This window comes from Monodon monoceros, unplaced genomic scaffold, assembly GCF_005190385.1.
Source record: "Monodon monoceros isolate NGI ecotype Baffin Bay Population unplaced genomic scaffold, NGI_Narwhal_1 Super_Scaffold_15, whole genome shotgun sequence".
Classification (NCBI taxonomy): Eukaryota; Metazoa; Chordata; class Mammalia; order Artiodactyla; family Monodontidae; genus Monodon; species Monodon monoceros.
The window spans coordinates 37,269,919-37,294,156 of record NW_021703771.1 but is presented as its reverse complement, the minus strand read 5'-3'; the positions used below and the strand labels follow the sequence as shown (position 1 = coordinate 37,294,156).

The 24,238-nt window shown below is 48.2% G+C and overlaps 1 protein-coding gene and 2 pseudogenes across 2 annotated transcripts in view; all 3 read left to right on the top strand.

Annotated features, from left to right (window-relative positions):
• BEND3 (BEN domain containing 3) overlaps positions 1-13,937 on the top strand; it is a 51,389-nt gene extending 37,452 nt beyond the window's left edge. For both annotated transcript variants that reach the window (XM_029223450.1, XM_029223449.1), the window contains one exon: positions 11,461-13,937. In XM_029223450.1, coding sequence (XP_029079283.1) covers positions 11,461-13,707 — 2,247 coding nt within the window. In that variant the 3' untranslated portion in view covers positions 13,708-13,937. The remainder of the gene's footprint in view (positions 1-11,460) is intronic.
• On the top strand, positions 4,060-4,735 carry LOC114895842 (annotated as a pseudogene).
• A 312-nt stretch (positions 13,938-14,249) lies between the features above and the next one.
• LOC114895884 lies at positions 14,250-18,482 on the top strand (annotated as a pseudogene).
• Positions 18,483-24,238: the final 5,756 nt, after the last annotated feature.

The following is a 24,238-nucleotide window of genomic DNA, read 5'->3' as shown; positions in this document are numbered from 1 at the left end:
CGGGCCTCTCACTGTTGTGGCCTCTCCCGTTGTGGAGCACAGGCTCCAGACGCACAGGCTCAGCGGCCATGGCTCACGGGCCCAGCCGCTCTGCGGCATGTGGGATCCTCCCGGACCGGGGCATGAACCCGTGCCTCCTGCATCGGCAGGCGGACTCTCAACCACTGTGCCACCAGGGAAGCCCTACTTTTTTTTTTTTTTTTTTAATTTATTTTTGGCTGCATTGGGTCTTTGTTGCTGCACATAGGCCCCCTCCAGTTGTGGTGAGCGGGGTCCACCCCTCATCACGGTGTGCAGGCCTCTCATTGCGGTGGCCTCCCCTGCTGCAGAGCGTGGGCTTCAGTAGTTGTGGCGCACGGGCTCAGCCGCTTCGCGGCATGTGGGATCCTCCCGGACCAGGATCCCACCTGTGTTCCCTCCATTGGCAGGCGGACTCCCAGCCACTGCGCCACCAGGGAAGTCCCCTATGTTTACTTTTCAATGGATTGGATACAGCAGGCAGCCGTAACCCATTAGATTTTGGAGTAGAAAAGACACTTTAAGTCCTGGGTTTTATTTTGGAAATGCTGTTAGCTTTGTTCATTTCCCTTAGTGTAGATAACGTGAGGTTGATAGCCCTGTTCCCCTTCCTGTTCTGTAAAAAGTATATGTATATGTAAGTATAAACCTTTTGAAATTCTTGAGCTCCTTGTAGAATGGTGACGTGTGAAGTCAAGGCAGTGCTTCCTTTTAAAAGTTTGTACAAGCTGATATGTCAGTAAGTCAGTAGCCTCAGAGCCCTGGGGGCTTTCGAACAAACAATTGGTTTTATGAAATTATAGCATGTGTTGATTTTTTCAGGATGGTACTAGTCCTAATTTAGAGTGGATAGCCCTTTATCCTTCTCTCCCTGGGTTTTCTCTGATCCGTCTTACATGTGTGGTGGGGAAGGAGGAAGTGGGAGAGCGGAAGCAGGGAGTATATACGACTGTCTTAAGCACTTTCATCACAGGGTAAGACGGAGGAACGGAGGCTGAATCAAGCAATAATCCAAAAAAGTGGAAAGGATGTACGTTAACAGCTGTTGACTCCCTACGTGACAAATAACCCCACTCCTTGTCTTGTTTCATTTAATCCATATAACAGTGATGAGAGAATATCTCCCCCAGAGAGAAGAGCCAGCTCAGACATATAAGTTAAAGTCAAGTGCCAGGATACCAGTGGGGCAGGCTTGATCCTGGTGTGAGGTGGCAGGAGTGACTGGGAACACTCAGCTCTCAGCTCCCCGCTCCATATCCAGGAGGTGAGCCCCACCTTCTCTGATCCAGCCCATAGGAATGGTCAGTTCCAGAATGAATGGAGACTGGAGCCGGATAAGGGGGAGTTCACCATGGAGCCTTTGGCCAATTCTGTGACCTCCCAAACTCAGGTCCCTCCACGGTGATGAGTGGTGACACTGCTTCCTCATTGGTTCCTTGTGTGGATTGAGACAACCCCTGGAAGGAGCCCAGCACGGGGCCTGCCCTACATCAGCCTTCAAAAATGTTTATTTACTGCTCCCCAACCCCCATCTCCAACTACCACCCCTTATGGTCAGTATTCAGCCACCTCCCTCCATGTTTATCAGAAGGAAAATGGCATGGAATTGCCAAGAGAGGCCACCTGATGCCCTCCTGGATGCCCCCGGCCTGAGTGCCCTTGATTCTGAGCACCTTCCATCTTCTCCTTTGACCCCGAGGAAGGGGGATGAGGGCAAGGGGGGAGGATTTGAATGGTAGCCCTGATGCCTAAGGTCTGTCACATTCAAACTCCCATCGGTGCTGATGGCCTGTTTATGAGTGACATTTAGTACAATGCTTAGAAGAAAAATAAAACCTCCCTCAAAAAATCTAACAAAAGGCTGCCTAAAGACATATTTGGCGTCTCTGCTGGGAGAGGCATGATAGCCAAATACAGCAGATGTGGGAGGTGAGTAGCCAGCGTTTTTATTGCTAATCATCTTTTTGTTCATGGAACTGGGGGTGATATTCAAGAGCCCTGGGCCAGGCAGAAGTTAGCCTTGTTCTCCTGGGGTTCTTTGTTTCTACGTTTGTTTTTAATCCTAAAGTGTCATTGCAGTTTGGTTTTCAATTGGAGAATGGAACTGCCATCTCATTCGCTCAGTGCAAATGTACTGAACACCTCCTAGGTGTCATTCAGTATGGTCCCAGCTGGAGATTCGTAGTCATTTCCACAGCAGCCCTAGCAGATAGGTACTGTGGCCATTCCCATTTTCATGAGGCTCAGAGAAGCTAGCACTACCAAGCCTGCTTGATTTGGAACTGCGCACTTAAAGCACTGGTGGCCCTGAGCACTGTGGGGTATTTGTAGGATATGCTGTGAGGAGCCTCTGAGGATGCCCTGCCCTGATAGTTTGCCATCCCTGTGGTCTTTCTCTTCTCCCTTCCTATAAGTTGCTTTATCTCCCCAGATTCTTATTTTTTCAGGCATGATAACACATTCTCCATCCTCACCACACAGTGTCAGCAGTATAAAGGATAACCCAAAGGATAAAAGCCATGAGGGCAGAGACAGGCTTGTTCCCTGTGTCCCCAGGGCCTTGCACCGTGCCTGACAGATGCTGGGCGCTCAGTAATGTTTGCTTACTGACTCTGTGAGGTAGAAAGCTCTTCCATTCCTTATTGCTAACTACATCTGGTCATTTAATGATGATGATGGAGATAAACATTCTGTTAAAAATGAAAAGCATCACCCCGTCTCGATTATTTGGAGGTGGGTGGTGATGCCAGCCCCCTAGGAGCCCTTTTCCATGGTCTGCCCTTGATGCCACATTAATTCTCAGCTCCCTGCTCCTCTGAAGGCATGCTGCTTTCTTGGTGTTCCACTTAGCTGACTGGGCACCACTTAGCCACTCATCATTCGTTGAACTGAATTCATTGACTGCTCTTGGATTTGGAGTCTTGAGGAAGACTCAGGCCTTGGAGCATCTCCATGGTGACCCAGTCCCCAAGATGTCACTGGGCGTGGACACATCCGTAACCTTACATCAACCTGTTTTTGATCAGTCAGACTCTCCAGCCAAGAGATTGGGCATTCCCGCTTGAGTCTAAGGGTGCTAGTGATAGAATGAAATGCACGGATCGGATCCAGGAGAGATGCTGGCACTGCAGAGCCTGAGCTGTGCGGCAGAGTTCACATATGGTTGGAAGATGAGCCTCGGAGAATTGGGAACGGTGTCAGCCAGACACCAGTGCCAAGTAGCACAGATTTAAAGATTTCTTGATACTCCTAGACAGCTGAGCAGAGATTTTATCAGCAGCAGCAAATGCAGCCAGCCCATCGTGCCTTGGCAGCATTTGTGGAATTAATTGGAGCACTGAGTTGACAGGACACCAGTGTGGGGATATCTAAGAACCTTCTCTTTGGTGCGTGTGTCATGCTTTGTGTTGAATTGTGTATCCAAGGTCTCTGGGAGTGAGGAATGTTGCCCTCTGCTGGGACTCTAACTTAATTTTTTATTCAAGCAACTTAGCCAAAAATGTTTGTATTGATGGCAGTGTTTCTAACATGCTTGGTAGAAACTGAAATGTTTTTATTAATGAGGCTGACTATTGAGAGTTATGGAGGGTCTCCAGTTCTGACACACTGCTCTTCGCTCACTGTAGGAATGTGCTGGAGTCAAACGACTTCTGTTTGTTTTGTTCAGATAGTTCACCCAGAAACTTGTCCCTGTGCTTATTTTCTACTCTGAGTGTTAATAAGGGCAGATGCCCCCCTAGAACGTGTACTCTTATTACATGGCATGTGAGTTTCTGGTGATCTTTCTCTGCATGGAATCTTATTTAAATGTATTAGTGGAACTGCTTGTTACAAAGCCTTTGCCCCTTTCCAAAATCAGTTGTAATGTAATTATATATATTTTTTTAATGATTGACATTACACACTCAAATTACTCTATATTGGTAAAACCTCACGGAAATCTTATGATCCATGGGACCTCCAAAATTATTTTGGTGTAATAAAATTTAATGGTGAGTGCTTTTTCCTTTTCCGGTAAGCAGCTTGAGGTGACCTCTAAAAATGGTTCACTATTCACTTGACCCAGAAAACCCCACAAAATCATGCAAATCAAGAGGTTGAAATCTTCGTGTTCACTTTAAGAACACACGTGAAACTGCCCAGGCCACTAAGAGTACGCATGTCCGAAAGCCACCAAGTATCTGAAGGATGTCACTTTAAAGGAGCAATGTGTGCCATTCCGTTGTTACAATGGTGGAGTTGGTAGGTGTGCCCAGGCCAAACAGTGGGGCTGGATGCAGGGTCGGTGGCCCAAAAAGAGTGCTGAATTTTCACTGCACACGCTCAAAAATGCAGAGAGTAATGCTGAACTTAAGGGCTTAGATGTAGATTCTCTGGTCATTGAGCACATCCAGGTGAACAAAGCCCCCAAGATGCGGTGCAGGACTTACAGAGTTCATGGTGGGATCAACCCATACATGAGCTCTCCCTTCCACATTGAGATGATCCTTACTGAAAAAGAACAGATTGCTCCTAAACCAGAAGAGGAGGTTGACCAGAAGAAAAAGATATCCCAGAAGAAACTGAAGAAACAAAAACTTATGGCCTGGGAATAAATGCTGCAAAAAATAAATGCAAATAAAAGTAAAAAAAAAGAAAAAATGTAATGGTGAGTAAATTGCTAAAAATCTAATTTACAGTCTATAGGAATTAGCAAGTAAGACAATTTGAATTTATTAGGGCAGTGCTTTTCAACAGTGATCCACAGTTATAAATTCACCTTATAGAGCCATCTGGTCCACATATATGGATTTGTATGTAAATACATAGACACAGAGCAGTAGAACAAAACTTCTTGAATTTACTTACTGTGTGCAATGCCCTCTGATATTTTCTATTCTGTTCTTTTTTTCTTTCCTTCCTGTCTCTCTTTCATACTTCCTCCTTCCCTCCCTCTTTCTTTCTTTGTTTTTGTTTTTTTGGCTGCACTACGCGGCATGCAGGATCTTGGTTCCCTGACCAGGGATTGAACCCGTGCCCCCTGCAGTAGAAGCATGGAGCCCTAACCACTGGACTGCCAAGGAATTTTCCCCTCCCTCTTTTATGCTGGTCTTGACCCATCAAATCAATGTCATCATTTAGTAATGGGTCATGTGACAACCCACAGTTCTAAACACACTGTGTCAGGAGTAAAGATTTTCAACCATCTCCATCCCTTTCTTTCTCCAAGTTTCTCATGTATGTGTATGTGGTTTCTTTCTTTCCTTTCTTTCTTCCTTTTTATTTATTTTAATTTTTTTTAAGTTTTCTTTTTTTAAATATTTATTTATTTTATTTACTTATTTTTGGCTGCATCAGGTCTTAGTTGCAGCACTCAGGATCTTTGTTGTGGTGCGCAGGCTCTCTAGTTGTGGCACGAGGGCTCAGTTGCCCTGCGGCATGCGGGATCTTAATTCCCCAACCAGGGATTGAACCCGCATCCCCTGGATTGGAAGGCGGATTTGGTTTTTTGTTCTATAAATTTTTTTTTGAATTTTATTTTATTTATTTTTTATACAGCAGGTTCTTATTAGTTATCCATTTTATACATATTAGTGTATATATGTCAATCCCAATATCCCAATTCATCCCACCACCACCAGCCACTTTCCCCCCTTGGTGTCCATAGGTTTGTTCTCTACATCTGTGTCTCTATTTCTGCCCTGCAAACCAGTTCATCTGTACCATTTTTCTAGGTTCCACATATATGCATTAATATACGATATTTGTTTTTCTCTTTCTGACTTACTTCACTCTGTGTGACAGTCTCTAGATCCATCCATGTTTCTACAAATGACCCAATTTCATTCCTTTTTACGGCTGAGTAATATTCCATTGCATATCTGTGCCACATCTTCTTTATCCATTCGTCTGTCGATGGGCATTTAGGTTGCTTCCATGACCTGGCTATTGTAAATAGTGCTGCAATGAACATTGGGATGCATGTGTCTTTTTGAATTATGGTTTTCTCTGGGTATACGCCCAGTCGTGGGGATTGCTGGGTCATATGGTAGTTCTATTCTTAGTTTTTTAAGGAACCCCCATACTGTTCTCCATAGTGGCTATATCAATTTACATTCCCACCAACAGTGCAAGAGGGTTCCCTTTCCTCCACAGCCTCTCCAGCATTTGTTGTTTGGAGATTTTCTGATGATGCCCATTCTCACTGGTGTGAGGTGATACCTCATTGTAGTTTTGATTTGCATTTCTCTAATGATTAGTGACGTTGAGCAGCTTTTCGTGTGCTTCTTGGGGAAGGCAGATTCTTAACCACCGGACCACCAGGGAAGTCCCTCTTCCTTCCTTTTTAAAATTATCCTCTGCTTTCTGCCAGGTAGCAGAACTACAGAACTGAAAAGAGCTTGAAACCCCACCTTGAGCTCACCTGTCCTTCCTGTACTCCTCCCAGCCTCAGTCTTTAGAGCAAACAGACCTCTAAGAATGCCTTCCGTGAGTGACTTACCCTGCTGCACCGTAGGCAAGTTCTTCTCTTATTTACTGGTTGAGAGTAATCTTTACAACTAGTTCAATAAAAGGCCCATAGTATTGTCACTGCTGCAGCTTGGGAAGAGCGTTGTTTAATAATAATCATACTAAAACAGTACATATTTATTAAGCACTTACTGATTCAGACACAGGCTCAGTGCTTCATATACATTATCTCATTAGGTCATCATAGCTACCCTGGTGCCCAGAGACAGGTACCATGATATATCCCCGAGTTACACACAGGAAGCTGAAGCATGAAAGGTCATGCAGAGGACCTATCCACTCCTTTATACCTCCCTACACTCATGTTGTTCATTAAGCTAGTGGCCTCTCTGAACAGGTTCTTTTTCTTAAGCATATATTTGAGGGTGGTAGACACTTTACCCTGCTTAACAAACATTCAGTGAGCTCTTCTCTGTCCCAGGCACTTTGCAGGACACTAGGGGTGGACTCAGGAAGGACGTGGCCCCATCATGTAACCATTTTGCAGTGCGATGAGGTTGGGGATAGCTCAGGGAGGAGACCCCATGAGGGAGAGGGGCAGGTGGCGGGCTCGCCCCAGCCCAGGAGGCCCCTGGTCCTCTGCTCTTGGGAAGTTTTTTGGCGGGGTTGGGGGGTGGGGTAGGAGGGCCGGGGGCCTCTGACCCATCATCAGTTTATAAATTTTATTTATTTATTTATTTATTTTTGGCTTCATTGGGTCTTCGTTGCTGCTCGTGGGCTTTCTCTAGTTGCAGCTAGCATGGGCTACTCTTGATTGCGGTGCACGGGCTTCTCATTGCGGTGGCTTCTCTTGTTGCGGAGCACGGGCTCTAGGTGCACAGGCTTCAGTAGTTGTGGCACGTGGGCTTCAGTAGTTGTGGCTGGGGGGCTCTAGAGCACAGGCTCAGTAGTTGTGGCTCACGGGCTTAGTTGCTCTGCACCATGTGGGATCTTCCCAGACCAGGGCTCGAACCCGTTTTCCCCTGCGTTGGCAGGCAGGTTCTTTAACCACTGCACCACCAGGGAAGCCCCCATCATCAGTTTAGACAAACCCTGAAGAAAGTATTGCCTACCTCGATGGGATAATTGAAACACTTGAAAGAATTCCTTTATTTTCAGGGTCCTGAGAGAGTAAAGTAGCTGTTCTTCTGCATGGTTGTTGTCAACAGAGATGAAACAGAAAAATTAATCTTTGTCTAATATGAGTCTGATGATTCCATTTTTTAAAAGAGAGGGTCCAGGAAGTAATAATTCATCCATTTAAATAAACGATAACATGTGGGAGGTTCAGAAGGGTCAGAGTTTCACATGCTTATGTGGCCTCACTGTCTCTTTCCACCTCAGGCCTTTGTATCGCTCACCTGCCGTTGTAACGGCAGTCCCCCTGAGAGTGTCTCTTCCCTACATTTTTTTAGGCTGCAAGAGAAAAGCACCTCATGTACTGTGTTGTGCTGGCATTAGTTATCTGAATGCTTACAAATGACACGGAATCTGCCTGGATGAGATAAACTGAGGGCAGACCACCTGGCCCTGGCCACCCAGAGAGGTCCAACGGCTTGTTAGAAATGCAAAGCCTTGAATCAGAATCTGTATTCTAACTAGAACCCAGGCTGTTCATATGGATAGTAGACTTTCAGAAGCGCTGGGCTGGGCCAGGTTGTGCCAACCATATTCTTCCCCAGGTGGGGGAGCATCCTCAGGATGCACTTTGTCCTTGTCCATTTTTTAGTTGCCTGAGGCATGCGCATGTCTGTGGAAGCACATGCTTTGTGCTTCAACCCTGCCTGCTCCCCTGACACCCACAGGTGCTCACCAATTAGTTCTTCTGCTTAATTAGACCCTCAGAAATATATTCCAGTATGTTTTGGGGTCAAATTCAACATTTGTCAATAACAAATTTATGACTGAAATATATAAACGACACATATTTAAAGCATACCATTTGGTAAGTTTTGACGTGTATACCAATGAAACTATGCTACAATCAAGATGAGAAACATATCCATCACCTGCTACCATGAACGTCTCCTTGTGCCCTTTTGCATCCTCCCCCCATCCCCAGGTAACGACTAATCTGCTTTCTGTCACTAAAGATGAGTTGGCATTTTCTAGAATTATATATGAATGGAATGCTACAGTCCTCTTTCGTTTGACTGGCTTCTTTCACTCAGCTTAATTAGTTTGAGATTCATCATGAGTATCATGTTTATCAGCTCTATTGCTGAGTAGCATTCTGCTGTATAACACAGCATATCTATATACTTGTTTAAAACTTGGGTTGTTTCCAGTTTGGGGCTATTTACAAACAGGGCTGCCATGAACATCTGCATGTAAGTCTTCGTATGATCGTGTGCGTTCATTTTGCTTGGTAAATGGATACCTAGGAATGGAATACCTGGATCGTATTGTCCCATATATATTTAACTTCTTAAAAGAATACCAATTGTTTTCTACAGTGGTTATACCATTTTATATCCACCCCAGCAGCATGCGAGAGTTCCAGTTCCTTCACATCATCTCCGTCATTCAGTACTGTCTGCCTTTTTGATTACACCCATCCTAGTGGGGGTGATGTGGTGTCTCAGTGTGGTTTTAATATGCAGATTACTAAGCATCGTTTTTTTTTAATTAATTTATTTTTTGGCCGCACTGTGGAACATGTGGGATCTTAGTTCCCCAAACAGGGATCGAACCCGTGCCCCCTGCAGTAGAAGTGTGGAGTCTTAATCACTGGACCACCATGGAAGTCCCACTAAGCATCTTTTTATGTGCTTTTTTGCCATTTATATGGCTTCTCCAAAGTGACTATCGAAGCCATTAATTGGGTTGTATGTCATATTGAGTTTGAGTGTTCTTTATGTAATCTGGATTCAGGTCCTTTATCAGATAAATGATTTGCCTGTGTTTTCTTCCAGTCTGGGCTTGTTTTTCATCTTTTAAAGAAGTTTTAAATTTTGATGAAGTTCAGTTTATCAGTTTGTTCTCTTATGGATCATGCTTGTGGTATTGTATCTGAGAAATATTCGCCTAAAACAAGGTCATAAGGGATTGCTCTTACGCTTTCTTCTAGAAGTGTTAGAATTTTAAGTTCATTTTTAGTTTTACACCCATGATCCATTTTTAGTTAATTTTTTATATGATATATGTAGGATGAAACATTTTTGCTTTTTTTTTTTTTGCATATGTATATCCAATTTTTCTAGCATCATTTGTTGAAAAGATTCTCCTTTTTCTACTGAATTGCCTTTGAACCTGTGTTGAAAATCACTTGTCCATATATATGTAAATAAGCCTCTTAAACCGTCCAGGGCCTGGCAGTAGGGAAAACCACTAAAGAAAGCTGAGGACTCTGGGATCCCAAATGGTCTGGGCAGTTGCCTTCTGGTATGAAGCTTGGGCTCAAGCTTTGGAGCCTTTAAGGGTATCTTCAGGACTTCCCTCGTGGTACAGTGGTTAAGAATCCATCTGCCAATGCAGGGGACATGGGTTCCATCCCTGGTCTGGGGAGATCCCACATTCCGTGGAGCAACTAAGCCCATGTGCCACAACTACTGAGCCCACGTGCCACGACTACTGAAGCCCACGCACCTAGAGCCTGTGCTCCGCAACAAGAGAAGCCACCGCAATGAGAAGCCCGAGCACTGCAACAAAGAGTAGCCCCCGCTCACCGCAACTAGAGAAAAGCCCGCGCAGAGCAACGAAGACCCAATGCAGCCAAAAATAAATAAATAAACTTATTTATTTATTAAAAAAAAAAAAAAGGCTATTTTGAACTTGCCCTGGGAGTCCATCAGGAGTGGACCTGCAGAGTGTGCCAACCTTGGGAGAGTTGAGGAGATAATCCCTGAAATCATTTTTGGTAGGGCTTAATTCTCTCACTGTCCTCTATTGAGCAAGGCTGGAGAGTACATCGAAAGTACCTTTCTAGATGCATAGGAAAGGTGTTAATTCAGTACATGCAGTGGGTGCTTTAGGACATAGGGCTTAATACTCTTCTGCAATTCTGGTTGAGAAGGGCTGCTGGACCAAGAAGGGCTAGGAGACCGAGACTTAGAAAGCTGGGAGGCCTCATCACTTCACAGCATCCACAGTCGCCCGAGCTTGGGCGAGTTCTGAGCCTTTTCCAGTCTGAGATTAGATGTGACTCCAGGCAGTGGCAGAGTTGACAATAGACTGCCACTCTCTAGACCAGGGGTCCCCAACCCCTGGGCCGTGGACTGCCTGTTAGTAACCAGGCCGCACAGCAGGAGGTGAGCAGCGGGTAAGCAAGCGGAGCTTCATCTGCCGCTCCCCGTGGCTCCCCATCACTCACATCACCGCCTGAACCATCCCCCAGCCCGCCGCTGTCCGTGGGAAAATTGCCTTCCATGAAACCGGTCCCTGGTGCCAAAAAGGTTGGGGACCGCTGGACCCCAGTTCTCCCGTGCTCAACACCATGCATCTTGGGAGCTGTCCAGAGTGGAGACACCTGCTCTCCTAGAGGCTGCAGACTGGACAACACACTGCTGCCTTCCGGAGCTGCCGTTGGCAGGAATCCTCCCTGTCTGAGAGCAGTCAGGGCAATGAGGTGGCCTGCCCAAGGCTGAACTGCCACAGGAGCGCTTCCCGCGCCCGGGGTCTCTCTCTCATCCCTCGAGGACTCTTGCCCGGCCTTGCCAGGATATGTGTTTGCTCTCCTGCCAGGCCTTGTAGACAGGAAGTTCAGGGCTTGTGTCCTACAGGAATTAGAAGCTTTTGAGGTCCAGCCTGAGCCTCTCAGGAAGTAGGGAGAGCGAGCAAGTTTGGCGCTGGGATGCAGGTTTGTGTTAGCGGTGTGTTGTGTACCGTACCGGTAGAGCGATTCCCGGGCAAGGGAAACACTTTCTCACAGGCTCCTGCGATCGACCTCGGCCCCTCTTTTGTGTCTAGGGTAGTAAACCAGAACCCTCAGCTAACGCATTTCTTGTCTTCCAGGCGCTCCTAGCAGGCATGCGGAACCGGGAGAACGGCTCGCCCTGCCAGGGCAACGGGGAGCAGGCAGGCAGGGGCAAGAGCTCAGGCTCCGCGTGGCCGGGCGAGGAGGAGCCCAGCAACGACGTGACCACGCCCTCCTACAAGAAGCCTCTGTACGGCATCTCGCACAAGATCATGGAGAAGAAGAACCCTCCCACCGGAGACGCGCTTAACATGTTCGAGCTCTTCGAGAAGGCGAACCCCAGGAACAGCCCCTCACCACTGCGGCTCCTGAACGAGCCGCAGAAGCGGGACGGCGGCGGCGCCGCGGCAGCCACCGACAGTGACCCCAACATCTACTTTCTCATCCAGAAGATGTTCTACATGCTCAACACGCTCTCCTCCAACATGTCGCAGCTGCACAGCAAGGTGGACCTGCTCTCCCTGGAGGTGAGCCGCATCAAGAAGCAGGTGAGCCCCACCGAGATGGTAGCTAAGTTCCAGCCGCCCCCCGAGTACCAGCTCACGGCAGCCGAGCTCAAGCAGATCGTGGACCAGAGCCTGTCGGGTGGCGACCTGGCCTGCCGCCTGCTGGTGCAGCTCTTCCCTGAACTCTTCAGCGACGTGGACTTCTCCCGGGGCTGCAGCGCCTGCGGCTTTGCGGCCAAGCGGAAGCTGGAATCGCTGCACCTGCAGCTCATCCGCAACTACGTGGAGGTCTACTACCCATCGGTGAAGGACACGGCCGTGTGGCAGGCTGAGTGCCTGCCCCAGCTGAACGACTTCTTCAGCCGCTTCTGGGCCCAACGGGAAATGGAGGACAGCCAGCCCGGCGGCCAGGTCGCTGGCTTCTTCGAGGCTGAGCAAGTGGATACCAGCCACTTCCTGGACAACAAAGACCAGGAGGAGGCCCTATCCCTGGACCGGAGCAGTACCATCGCCTCGGACCACGTGGTGGACACGCAGGACCTAACTGAGTTCCTGGACGAAGCCTCGTCTCCAGGGGAGTTCGCGGTCTTCCTTCTGCACCGGCTCTTCCCCGAGCTCTTCGACCACCGAAAGCTGGGCGAGCAGTACAGCTGCTACGGGGACGGAGGCAAGCAGGAGCTGGACGCACAGAGGCTGCAGATCATCCGCAACTACACGGAGATCTACTTCCCCGACATGCAGGAGGAGGAGGCCTGGCTGCAGCAGTGCGCCCAGCGCATCAACGACGAGCTGGAGGGCCTGGGGCTGGACGCGGGCAGCGAGGGCGAGCCCCCGCGGGACGACTGCTACGACTCTTCCAGCCTTCCCGATGACATCTCCGTGGTCAAGGTGGAAGACAGCTTCGAGGGCGAGCGGCCCGGCCGGCGGTCCAAGAAGATCTGGCTGGTGCCCATCGACTTCGACAAGCTGGAGATCCCACAGCCCGACTTCGAGGTGCCTGGCGCCGACTGCCTGCTCAGCAAGGAGCAGCTGCGCAGCATCTACGAAAGCAGCCTGTCGATTGGCAACTTTGCCTCACGCCTGCTCGTGCACCTGTTCCCCGAGCTCTTCACCCACGAGAACCTGCGCAAGCAGTACAACTGCAGCGGCTCGCTGGGCAAGAAGCAGCTGGACCCGTCCCGCATCAAGCTCATCCGCCACTACGTGCAGCTGCTCTACCCGCGGGCCAAGAATGACCGCGTCTGGACACTGGAGTTCGTGGGCAAACTGGACGAGCGCTGCCGGCGCCGGGACACGGAGCAGAGGCGCTCCTACCAGCAGCAGCGCAAGGTCCATGTGCCGGGCCCGGAGTGCAGGGACCTGGCCAGCTATGCAATCAACCCCGAGCGGTTCCGGGAGGAATTTGAGGGGCCCCCACTGCCCCCCGAAAGGAGCAGCAAGGACTTCTGCAAGATCCCCCTGGACGAGCTGGTGGTGCCCTCGCCCGACTTCCCGGTGCCTTCGCCATACCTGCTGTCAGACAAGGAGGTTCGCGAGATCGTGCAGCAGAGCCTCTCTGTGGGCAACTTCGCCGCCCGGCTGCTCGTCAGGCTCTTCCCCGAACTCTTCACCGCCGAGAACCTACGGCTGCAGTACAACCACTCCGGGGCGTGCAACAAGAAGCAGCTGGACCCCACGCGGCTGAGGCTCATCCGCCACTACGTGGAGGCCGTGTACCCGGTGGAGAAGATGGAGGAGGTGTGGCACTATGAATGTATCCCCAGCATCGACGAACGGTGCCGCCGCCCCAACAGGAAGAAATGCGACATCCTGAAGAAAGCCAAGAAGGTGGAGAAGTGATGGGCACCGCGGGCACTGAGCGTTCTGCCGGAGCCCGCGACGTGTCCACAGCCGCGCACCTTATGTCGGCGGGGAGTGGCCTGCTGCATTTGCACACGTGACCGCCCCGCCGGCCACGGCCGCGAGAAAGAAGCCTCGCATTTGGCCTCTTGTACTTACGACTTTTGTCCTGTGTTCCTGGTGGTACAGCCAGAGTCTGGGGAGGGCCAAGCTGTGATAGCAGAGAGGCCTCAGGAGTCAGGGTTCCCTCTCCTTGGCAGTGTCCTCCCAGTCCCCTCACAATTTGAAATGCAAATCGAGCAACCCTCTTGGTCCTCTTCCCACGTTTTACATCTTCCACTTTTATCAGTTTTTTTTAAGTTAAAAAGAAACCCTTTTTTAAGAAAATCATTGGGCTCTGTCGAGGCCATTTTACCTAGAAAAAAATCTTTTAAATATTTGAGATGAAGTACTGTAAGATGACTTCAGTTGCTGGGAATTTTTTTTTTTTTTAAGACGGTTTCAGATAAATGAAATTTTTAGAAGTGCCATGATCATGCGTGATGGCTAATAGCTTCAGGTGGCATAGAGATGGATTTACTGACCTTGTCTTTTACATTGGATTTTGGAAGAGTCAGGATGCCTCTTGGATGGCGGTGGAGGGGCTGGAATAGTGCGATGTCTTTCTGACCATGGCCAGTCACCTCCTCCCTCCCACTGTGGTGCCGAGGAAGGGGCTTAGGGGGCGGCCTGGCCCACGTTGCCGTGCCGGCAGAACGTTGTGCTCGCTCTGTAGACGAGAACACTGGATGATGATGATATGAATGTAGAGAGACGTGGAAACACGTTCACGGTGTCTTCATTTGAGCTGTGTCCTCCCACTGCCCCCCTTCCTCTCTGGGCAAGGGTGCTGTTGGAGGGGCAAACACATTACCTTGGAGAAGTGTGTGTGTGGATATCTTGTTTGATTTAAGGATGGGCCCCTTTGGGCTCACCAAGAACTGTTTACTTTCCATGTGTGTATTTGTACAAAACAAAACCTGGGTTCTGGGAGCTGTATGGTGACTTCACCACACCTCAGTGTCAGCTCCTCCAGTCAGTACACATCCTTGTTCCTCAGGGTGGGCCCAAGCCTTGGGCTCTCTTGGGGATACCCGGTATTGGAAGGACACAGACCATCTCAAATGGGGCTCCCATATCCCTTTCTAGGGTCCACTCAGAGCTCTCCCTCTGGGCCCTCAGAAGGTCCTGCTGTCCTACATCTAGCTGGTCCCTTGGCCTCGGGATGAGACACCTCTTTTCTCTCCCCTGGTTGGGAAGGTCACATTGCTCCAGGCCAGCGGCATGCTCTCCAGGATTCCAACCTGGAGGAAACTCCCCAACAGGTAAAGTCCTTAATATAAAAACAATACTTTTACCTACCTGACTGTGGGGGCCAGTGCCTAAGGGGGAAAGGAAACAGTCTAACCCAAACACAGTACATCATACCAGAAAGCTAGAAAATGAATTGAATCACACAGGGTAGTCCTAAAACCCTTGTGGAATGTTACAGATTTAATAATCTAATGGCTTAACATTTTGCTACCTTAAAATGCAGAAATAATAGAAACAGTCTATGACTTTTCTTCATACAGATAAGGACTTCAGTTTCAGTGGCTGTATGACAGAATTTTGCCTGCACCCAGCGGGCAGTTTTCTTTTTTAATATGACAAGATTCTGAGCAGTGTCAAGTTGCTGATCTAATTTTAGTAAATTTGCTTTTAAATGTCATTTACAGATTATTTCTATTGAAACTGCAGACCTGAATTATTGCAATTTAGAAATGCACAGGGACTTAATAAATGACTGTCTCCCCACACACCCACATGTGCACACCCACATTTCTTAGAAAACTGAAGTGAGAGGAAGGGGAGCGACATGAACAACAAGCTCAACCTCTTTGTGCCTGGAAAGGAGGAGGACTGGAGCAGCCAGAGACTCACTTCCCCCTCTCCTGGGCCTTTCTCTATGCCTTAGTCTCTCCAGCACATAAATGCATGCCTGCGCGCGCGCACACACCCAAAGACGGCAGTGGCACTCTCTCACTCACCAGCCCTGTGGGCGGGAGGGTGCCATGGAATTTGTTCTGGTCTCTAGGATGTATCCAAGAGGATTCCAAGCCATGTGAAAATTGCCCTGCTTTCTAGAGGGTGGAATGTGACCCTGCAACTTCAGAAGCACAATCATTTAATAATTAAAAAAAAAAAAAATCATCCTATCTACCCACGATAGAGACATCAACAAGGTTCTAGGAACGAACTATGTCTCTTTAGAACCTAACGCATGTTCAATTTTTGGAAACCGTGTTTTGGTGGTTTCCTTAATACCTTTCCTTGTAGGGCTTCTTCCCCCCAAATCTTAGAGTCCCTTCCAGTGAAGAGAGGTGGACACACTCTGTGAGCTGTTTCTTGTCTCTCTGGACTGACTCATCAGGAACCGCCTGTGGGTCCCGTGTCTGTCTCTGGTGTCCTCAGAGCTCCAGCCACACAGGTGGGCTCCAGGGGCAGTTTTTTTTACACGAAGCAATAGAAGTACAAAATACTAATTTTTTTTCAAAATTTAATGTTTTCCATAAAATCTGTTGGCAAAACCCCTTCTCCCTCCACATCTAAATTCTTTGATTTTTACTTGTTTGCTTTTTTTGGAATTTCTCCCCCCTCGTGTCCAGAGGACTAAAGAAGTAGCACAGATACATTCTGATGTTGAGTAAAATAGCAGGTCACAATAGGTGGTAGTGTCCCTTGTTCTTCTCTGTTAGTAAGTTTTAAAAGAATGTATGAAGATAGTCATGAATGTACTAAGTGCTCTAATCCTGCTTCAGTTCACTTGGGCTGTGTCTACATGACAACACACGTTTGACAGGGAATAAAGTCGTGTCCAGTGTCATGGGTGTTAGTGTGCCCCTTCCCCCTTCAGTGTTGGCTCCAAACCTTCCTTTCTTTTTAAGTTTGGGGGGAGGGGCTCCACCTCAGCAGCAATCATCAACCAACCAATGGGATCTACTTAGTGGTGAATGGATTAGCTGTTTAAATGCTAAGAGTCACTGGCCTACCCTACCACAGCATGGCCACTCGGGTTCCTGCAGAGATGGCCTCAGTTTTCACCTTTGCCCCCAAATGTTTACTTCTTGCCTGACTGAGGAGGAGGGTCTCGAGACCCCGGATTGGAGGCCATTGGGCTCTTACCCTGCCTCGCTGTGTAGATGGATGATATGGAGTGGGCAGGGGGTGGGGGCCGAGGGGCTCCGACTGTCACGTGGAGATACTTGCCTCTTGTAGATCCAGCCTTAATGTTCTTCTGACATCCTAGTGACAGCAGACCCTGCACAAAGTGGATATCAGAATTAATACTGTGAGGAGACAAAATAATGAGTATAGTTTTACCAAAGATAATGAAATATCGCATAATGTCTGCATTTTACCATTGATTTGAGTGCATCCTTAGAAAACTGAATGTAACAAAAACCCAGGACATTTTTGGAAATTGTATGCTCTCTAGCAACTTTGTGTGAATTTTTATACAAGCACTGTTTTATGAGTTATATAAAATGTTATAAAAATAGAAAATATATGGTCTCGTAACATCTTATTTTCTTAAGGCAGAGGTCTCTCGGAACGTCTGGGTCTGTCTGTCTTTGCGTGCGACCTCCCCCCTCCCGCCTCGTCCCCGGGGAGGGCGCGGGCACTCGGGGCACCTCGGCCTCTCGGACTTAACGCGCTCTGGCTATCGGGGTGCGGTTTGTCACAGCCGAGTGACTGAGACGTCTCCACACAAACCGCTTCCTGGCCATGCAGTAGGGGCGCGGCTGACTGCCCCCCTTTCCTGGTCGGGTGCCAGACCCGCCCTGCTGCTAAACTAGCAGAGCTTCAGTTCACTCTTTTTTTTCCACTTTGGATTAAATGAGATTTCGTTCCTCAAAGCTAACGTATTATTAACTGGTAACAAAAGGATGCATGTTTTTTTCTCGCCTCTTTGGCGAATTATAAATCATTAAATACTATTTCACAGTGAAAATAAGGACTCAAGCTATCAGAGCAACACTGTTTTGGACCCGGGGTTCGCGCGGCCTAAAGTGAGTCGTGGCCTGCGATTGGAGCCCGCCGCCTCCAGGGCGTGAGCGCTCAGTCCTGAGTCCTGACACCTGTGCTGTAAGCCTCGCGCAGGTCAGGGCTGGTCGGGGCTGGAGCCTCAGACATTTACTCCGTGAGCAGGTTTAAGCAAGACTTGAAGGAAGACTAAATTCTTTAGGTCCGTTCTGGCTGTGGGTATCTTTGTTTTCGACCAAAAGAAAAAAAAAGTGCCTTTCCTCAGCTGCCGAGAGGGTGCTCGGTGCTTCCGAGGAAGCGGAGGCCGCACGGGGGTGAGGCCCGCCCTTCAGCCGCGACTGGCGCCGCGGCCGGCACCCCGCCGCCCAGCGCTCGCCCGCGCCACGGCCTCGGTCTCCGAGGTCGCCTGCATCTACTCGGCCCCCGGTCTGCACGGCGAGTGACGTGACGGCCACGGAGGGTAAGATCAATGCCCTCATTAAAGCAGCCCGCGTAAATGTCGAGCCTTTCTGGCCAGGCTTGTTTGCCGAGGCTCTGGCCAGTGTCAACCTCAGGAGCCTCATCTGCAAGGTGGGGGGCAGGCGGACCGGTCCAGCAGGAGAAGCAGGCGGTCCTGCCCACTCCAGCGCCGCTGCCCCAGCTGAGGAGAAGAAAGCAGAAGCAAAGAATCTGAGGAGTCTGATGGTGACACAGGCTTTTTTTTTTACTAAACGTAACACATTTAACAAAAAGCTGAACTGTTAAAAAAAAAAAAGCTGAACTCTTTGCTTCTGTTTTTGCTTTGCTTCTGTTGGTCTTGCAAAAAAAAAAAAAAATCAGAGAATTTCAGTATATGTGGTTTCACTTGTAAAAGCAGTTCTCAGAAATAAGAGCGCCACACCAAATTATCCTGAAGTTTGGAACGGTGGGATGCAATGGGCTCTTTAAGAGAGCTTCCAGAGAAATCTAAAATCCTTCGGCCAGTGGTGGGAACGAACATTCATTGTCTGCTTGCTGTGACGGCAGTGTTGGGCATACCTAACATTCATTGAGTATATACAACAGCGCCGAGGCACGCTGCTGAGAGCTGCACCTGGATCATGGCTTGCAATCATCTCGGAACCCTGTGACGTAAGTTCCCTAATTAAGCCGGTTGAGACAAGAAAGCTAAGGCCCTGAAGGGTATGTGTGTTATCTCATTTAATTCTCATAAAAACTCAGTGTCTTGGGCAATGCCATTATCTCCGTTTTGTGGTGAGGTAGCAGAAAGGTTTACCGGCCAAGTTCACACAACTGGCAAACTTCAGTGCCAGGATTTGAACCCAAGTTTGTCTCGTTCCGCCGTACCATCTCAGAAACTAAACACCCCCGGGCCACACACAATACACAGAGATTCAGACCCGAAACCAGTTACAAGTCAGTGGTGTCCTGTCACCCACATCCTCTAAGCCCCAGTTTGTCTGATCTTAGATACGGGGGTGCCGGTTCTCAAACTGCCCTGGGTGAAATAATTGTGGCAATTGTGGACAGACATGTTCTGGTAAGAGTAAATTTTTTGAGATAGTGAAAGTAACCGCCATGGATCAGATTCCTTAGGAGCAGAGCCTGAGACTAGGATTCTTGTGCAATTGATTGAGGACCTGCTCCCAGGAGATGGGAAGCAGGACGGGCCCAGGGAAGGCTGTGAGCGAGAGTGTGGCCTCCTCTGCAGTCCGGCCTCATTGCCAGCCACTGGGAGGCCCTAGAACATGAATTGTTTGGCAGAATTAGTACCAGGTGCAGCAAAGGGGCCAGTTGGTCGGTGAGGTCTTCTCCAGGGAAAGGGGTAGCTCGCCTGGCAGGGTGGCTCCCTTTGCCAAGGGCAGTGTTCCAGAAGGGCCATTGTGAGTGGTTAGCTGGCTCTCAGCAGCAAGGGCATGGGTGCGCTGGAAAGGGAATCTGGGTGGGACTCCCATCAGCATCCACTAAGGAGCAGAACAACCAGAGGGCACATTACCCCAGGGGTTCTGATTCTGTCTGACTGGGGTGGTGCCTAAGCATTTGCATTTCTAAAGAGTTCCCAGGTCATACTGGTGCTGTGTCCAGGGGCTGCAGAACCACTGCATGACAGTGACTTCGAAAAATACACTGTGTACATCTCAGAAACTGAAGGCTTAGCACTTTACTGATGAGTAGAAATAGATCTGAGCTGAAATAAGTGGTTTCCTGTTGTGTTCAAATAAAACTGACCTTTTTTAAAATTACAAATTATAAGTTTATTAATGAGGAGTACTTAATACTATGAAACAGGTAGACTGGTCCTTGTTGGAGTTGTCAGGAAAAACTTCCCCGGGCTCCCCTGGTGACGCAGTGGTTGAGAGTCCGCCTGCCGATGCAGGGGACACGGGTTCGTGCCCCGGTCCGGGAAGATCCCACATGCCGCGGAGTGGCTGGGCCCGTGAGCCGTGGCCGCTGAGCCTGCGCGTCCGGAGCCTGTGCTCTGCAACGGGAGAGGCCACAACAATGAGAGGCCCGCGTACCGAAAAAAAAAAAAAAAAAAACTTCCCCAAGGAAATGGATGACTAGCCTAGATTTGAAAATGAGGAATTAATTAGGTGAAAAGTTCAGCATGCAAACAAGCTTTGGGGTACAAGAAGAACCCCTTAGGAAACAATAAAAGGAAGCCAATGGGGCTGGAACTAGAGGAGGAGGAGGAGTTTCGTGAACCTGCAGAATTAGTCCAGGGCTGGATGACTTTGTTTTCACCAAATTGTCCTTGGATCCCTACGAAAAGAAGAAACTCTTCACCTGTTCTAAGTAGGGAGGGGAATATTCTGTTCTGATACAATCGTGTTGAACTCTGCCTTCTCAGCCCAGTAAGGCTGCCTTCCTCTGCTGGTCTAGCCACCTTGCCATCCTGACTTCTTAACTAGTGATAAATGAAATCTTAGCTTTCAGGTCAGTGGGAAGAGGCAGGTTTACAAATGCTTCAGCATCAGGGCTTAGGGTCACTGGCCCAATGTGGTAGCTTTTGCCAGAACATTTCTGCAGGGGGAGGCCTGTCCATTGCTTTTTTTTTTTTTTTTTTTTGCGGTATGTGGGCTTCTCATTGTTGTGGCCTCTCCCGTTGCAGAGCACAGGCTCCGGACGCGCAGGCTCAGCGGCCATGGCTCACGGGCCCAGCCGCTCCGCGGCATGTGGGATCTTCCCGGACCGGGGCACAAACCCGTGTCCCCTGCATCGGCAGGTGGACTCTCAACCACTGTGCCACCAGGGAAGCCCCATTGCTTTTATTTTAAAGAGCAGGAATTTGTTTGTTCTTCTAGAGTGTGTAGTCCAGATGGTGAACTGTGTCCTTGACAGAGGTTGAGAACATGGAATGCCACAGCTTTTCCTTTCAGAAGCTTCTGCGGTGTGGCAGCTGTGTATTCAGAAGTGACGGTGGGGCCTTAAATTATAGGGAGTTGTGTTTTTCAGAAGAGCTCCCAGTCTCTAAGCTCCTGCAATGGGTCAGGAATGTGCTAGGGAGGTGACATACGTTATTTCATTTATTCCTCACGGAAACCCTGTGGGATAGATATTTGTATTCCCTATCCTACAGATGGGGGTGCTTTCAGAGGTTAAGTAACTTGGTCAAGGTCACAATGCTGGCAGAGCTGGGAGCCTCTAGTGATGGCCAGGCTGACTCCCCAGTTTGTGCTCTTGATTTCCACGCTGCCGCTTATGTAGCTGTGTGGACTAAATCTGTTCGTCTGTCTGCCTGGTGGTTCCCGGCTGTTTAACTTGGGGTTTTGCTGACTGTCCACAGTCGCTGAGCTTCTGGATCCACCCCAGTCAGAGTATCTGACTCAGGAAACCTCTCAATGCCACAGGAAATAGAACAAGGAATGCAGTAAGAATCATCTCTGCCTCTAAAGGAAGTTCATTCGTTTAGCAAAAATATTTGTAACCTCTACTATCTCCTGGGCACCGTTTCATGATTCTAGCAAGCCTTGTTCGTTGGTAGGTACGAAGCCTGTTTGAGCTTGGAGAGAAGGTTCTGATGGTAAACAGTACAAAACATGATGCCTCTTGCCTTCGGTTGATTTTCAAGATGCATGTGGGTATAAGCAGGCTGAGGACATCGGCTCTGCCCGGGTGCAGACGGCTGAGGCCGTGGCAGGAGGACAGGGTCAGGCTTTGGTCTGAGGCACACCTGCCGGAGTGCAGGTTCCTGACTCTTCTGTCTCTCACAGGCTGAAACACAGTTGCTAAGTATCCTGCTATTTCTGACGTGAGGTATTAAACCCAAGTCTCCCCATTGTATCTGACCAGCCGATATCGCAGTGCAGGCACAGTGCCAGGCATGACAAGGCATATCCTTCAGAATATGGTGATGGCTGCCTTGTCTTCAGGTAATTAATACTGATTGCTTGAGTCCAAAGAATTGGCTGCTATTACTGTAGCCTCACCATAGATTTATCTGTCTCAGAATCAAGAGTTAAGGGATTTCCCCTACAATCCTAAAGAAAATTCCCTACACATTCTGTGGGGAAGTATCTAATATAAGCAACCCCTCTGAGTGGGACTCCAGAAATGGGCTTTACCAGTCCAGACTTCTAAACAGAAATTGCCCATTTTAGATACTTCCTGTTCTACTCTGACTGCAATCAGTCTTTGGGCCTTCACTTGTCTGGCCTGGGGAAGGTTCCTCCAACTTTAAGCATAAATTCCCAGGATCGAAGGTCCATTGGATACAGTTGACATCTCCACAAGGGAATCAAGAAGTGCATTGTGAGTGACCCATGTCCTCAGGATCTTGCAAAATTGTTGACTTTCACCATCCATCTTTTGATATACCTGGTCTGTTAACTAATAACGAACAAAAAAATCTTAAAACAAGAAAGGGCCATCAAGCGTGTCTTTGAGAGGACAGGAGAGTGGCCGTCTCAGAAAGCTGTGTCCAATTTCAGAGCCCTCAGAGAAATGCCAAGCACAGACTGGTTGTAGCAGCTACCAAAAGGCAGAAGCACAGGCTGTGGAGAGAACTTACGAAGAGTGTATGTCAAACTAACTGTATCTCTTTATACTCATAATTAGACTGGCAAAAATTAGAAAGCTGGGTCATGCCAGGGGCTGGGTGAGGCTATGAGTCTATAGGTACTTTGCGTATTGCTGGTGGGAGGGCAGCCTGGTGCAGCCATCCTGGAGAGAAAGCAGCACTGTGTTTTTTGTGGTGAGGGGAGTTGGGTGGGAGAATGTCACTGGGAGAGTGGGTGGGCAAACTGTGGTGGATGTACTTCAGTATTTATTATGCAGCAGTGAGAAGCAATGGATTCGATGTGCCTAGAGTGCCGTGGATGGGCTTAGCGAAGAAAGTAAGATACAGAATGAAATATATAGTAATGTCATTTATGAAATTTAAAATATATTTTATTTTATTTATAATATAATAATTATAATATATAAATATATTTATAATATGTGCACAGAACAACAAGACATCTTATAAGACTGCGTACCCACAAAAAGATACACACTAAGCACATTAGAATGATTAGCTAAAGTAAGGGAGGAGGACATGCGGAACGATGTGAGAGCAAGAAAAGAGAAAAGACAACTTGAAAGAAGAACTTGGAGGGTGGGTGCTGGTGCCCCGGCATCTCCCAGTGGAAACTCTTGTGGGTGCACCTCCCCATTCCACCCAGGGGTGTGCTGGTCAATGTGTGACAACTGGCTCTCCAAGGGAAAAATCCATTCTGTTTCACGGTGCTTGCTGATTTCCAAGGTGAAAATCCTGCTACCATGGCTCATCTTAAGCCACCCATATGACTCGGAAGCCATTTGGGAGATGCTCACATTCTGCTCTATGGAGTCTGCTCGATGGAGTTTCTAATTTCTCAAGATGGTCAGTAAGCCGACTGATAACCCTGGCAGTAACTTTTTATTTTTTTAATTTTTATTTTATTGGAGTATAGTTGATTTACAATGTTGTGTTAGTTTCAGGTGTACAGCAAAGTGCTTGTTATACATATACATATATTCACTCCTTTTTAGATTCTTTTCTAAGTTATCCCAGAATATTCAGTAGAGTTCCCTGTGCTATACAGTAGGTCCTTGTTGGTTATCTATCTAATTCTGACAGTAACTTTCTGAAAGCCAAAATACATACGACCAAGATAAGGCAGGACTTCCGTAGAGTGTCTCTTTACTTGCCTCGTATACATTGCACACCCTTTAAGAAAGTTCATAGAACATACACCACCTCTCCAAAGGAAATCTGTTTTGTTTTTAGTTTCTTGAAAAATGGTAGTTTCTATTCCCTCAATCATTATTGACCAAATAAACCATGACCTAAGAATTTTCCCCCAAATGTCTACTTTTCTCCCCAAAATGCTAAAAAAATAATGAAACTATTGCCTAGCCGTCTATATAATTTTCCATGGAACATGGTAAATGCTATTTGGCAGAGAAATGCAATTAGCGTCACACTGCCCAGGGGAGAGCTATTTCTTTGAAGGGATTAACC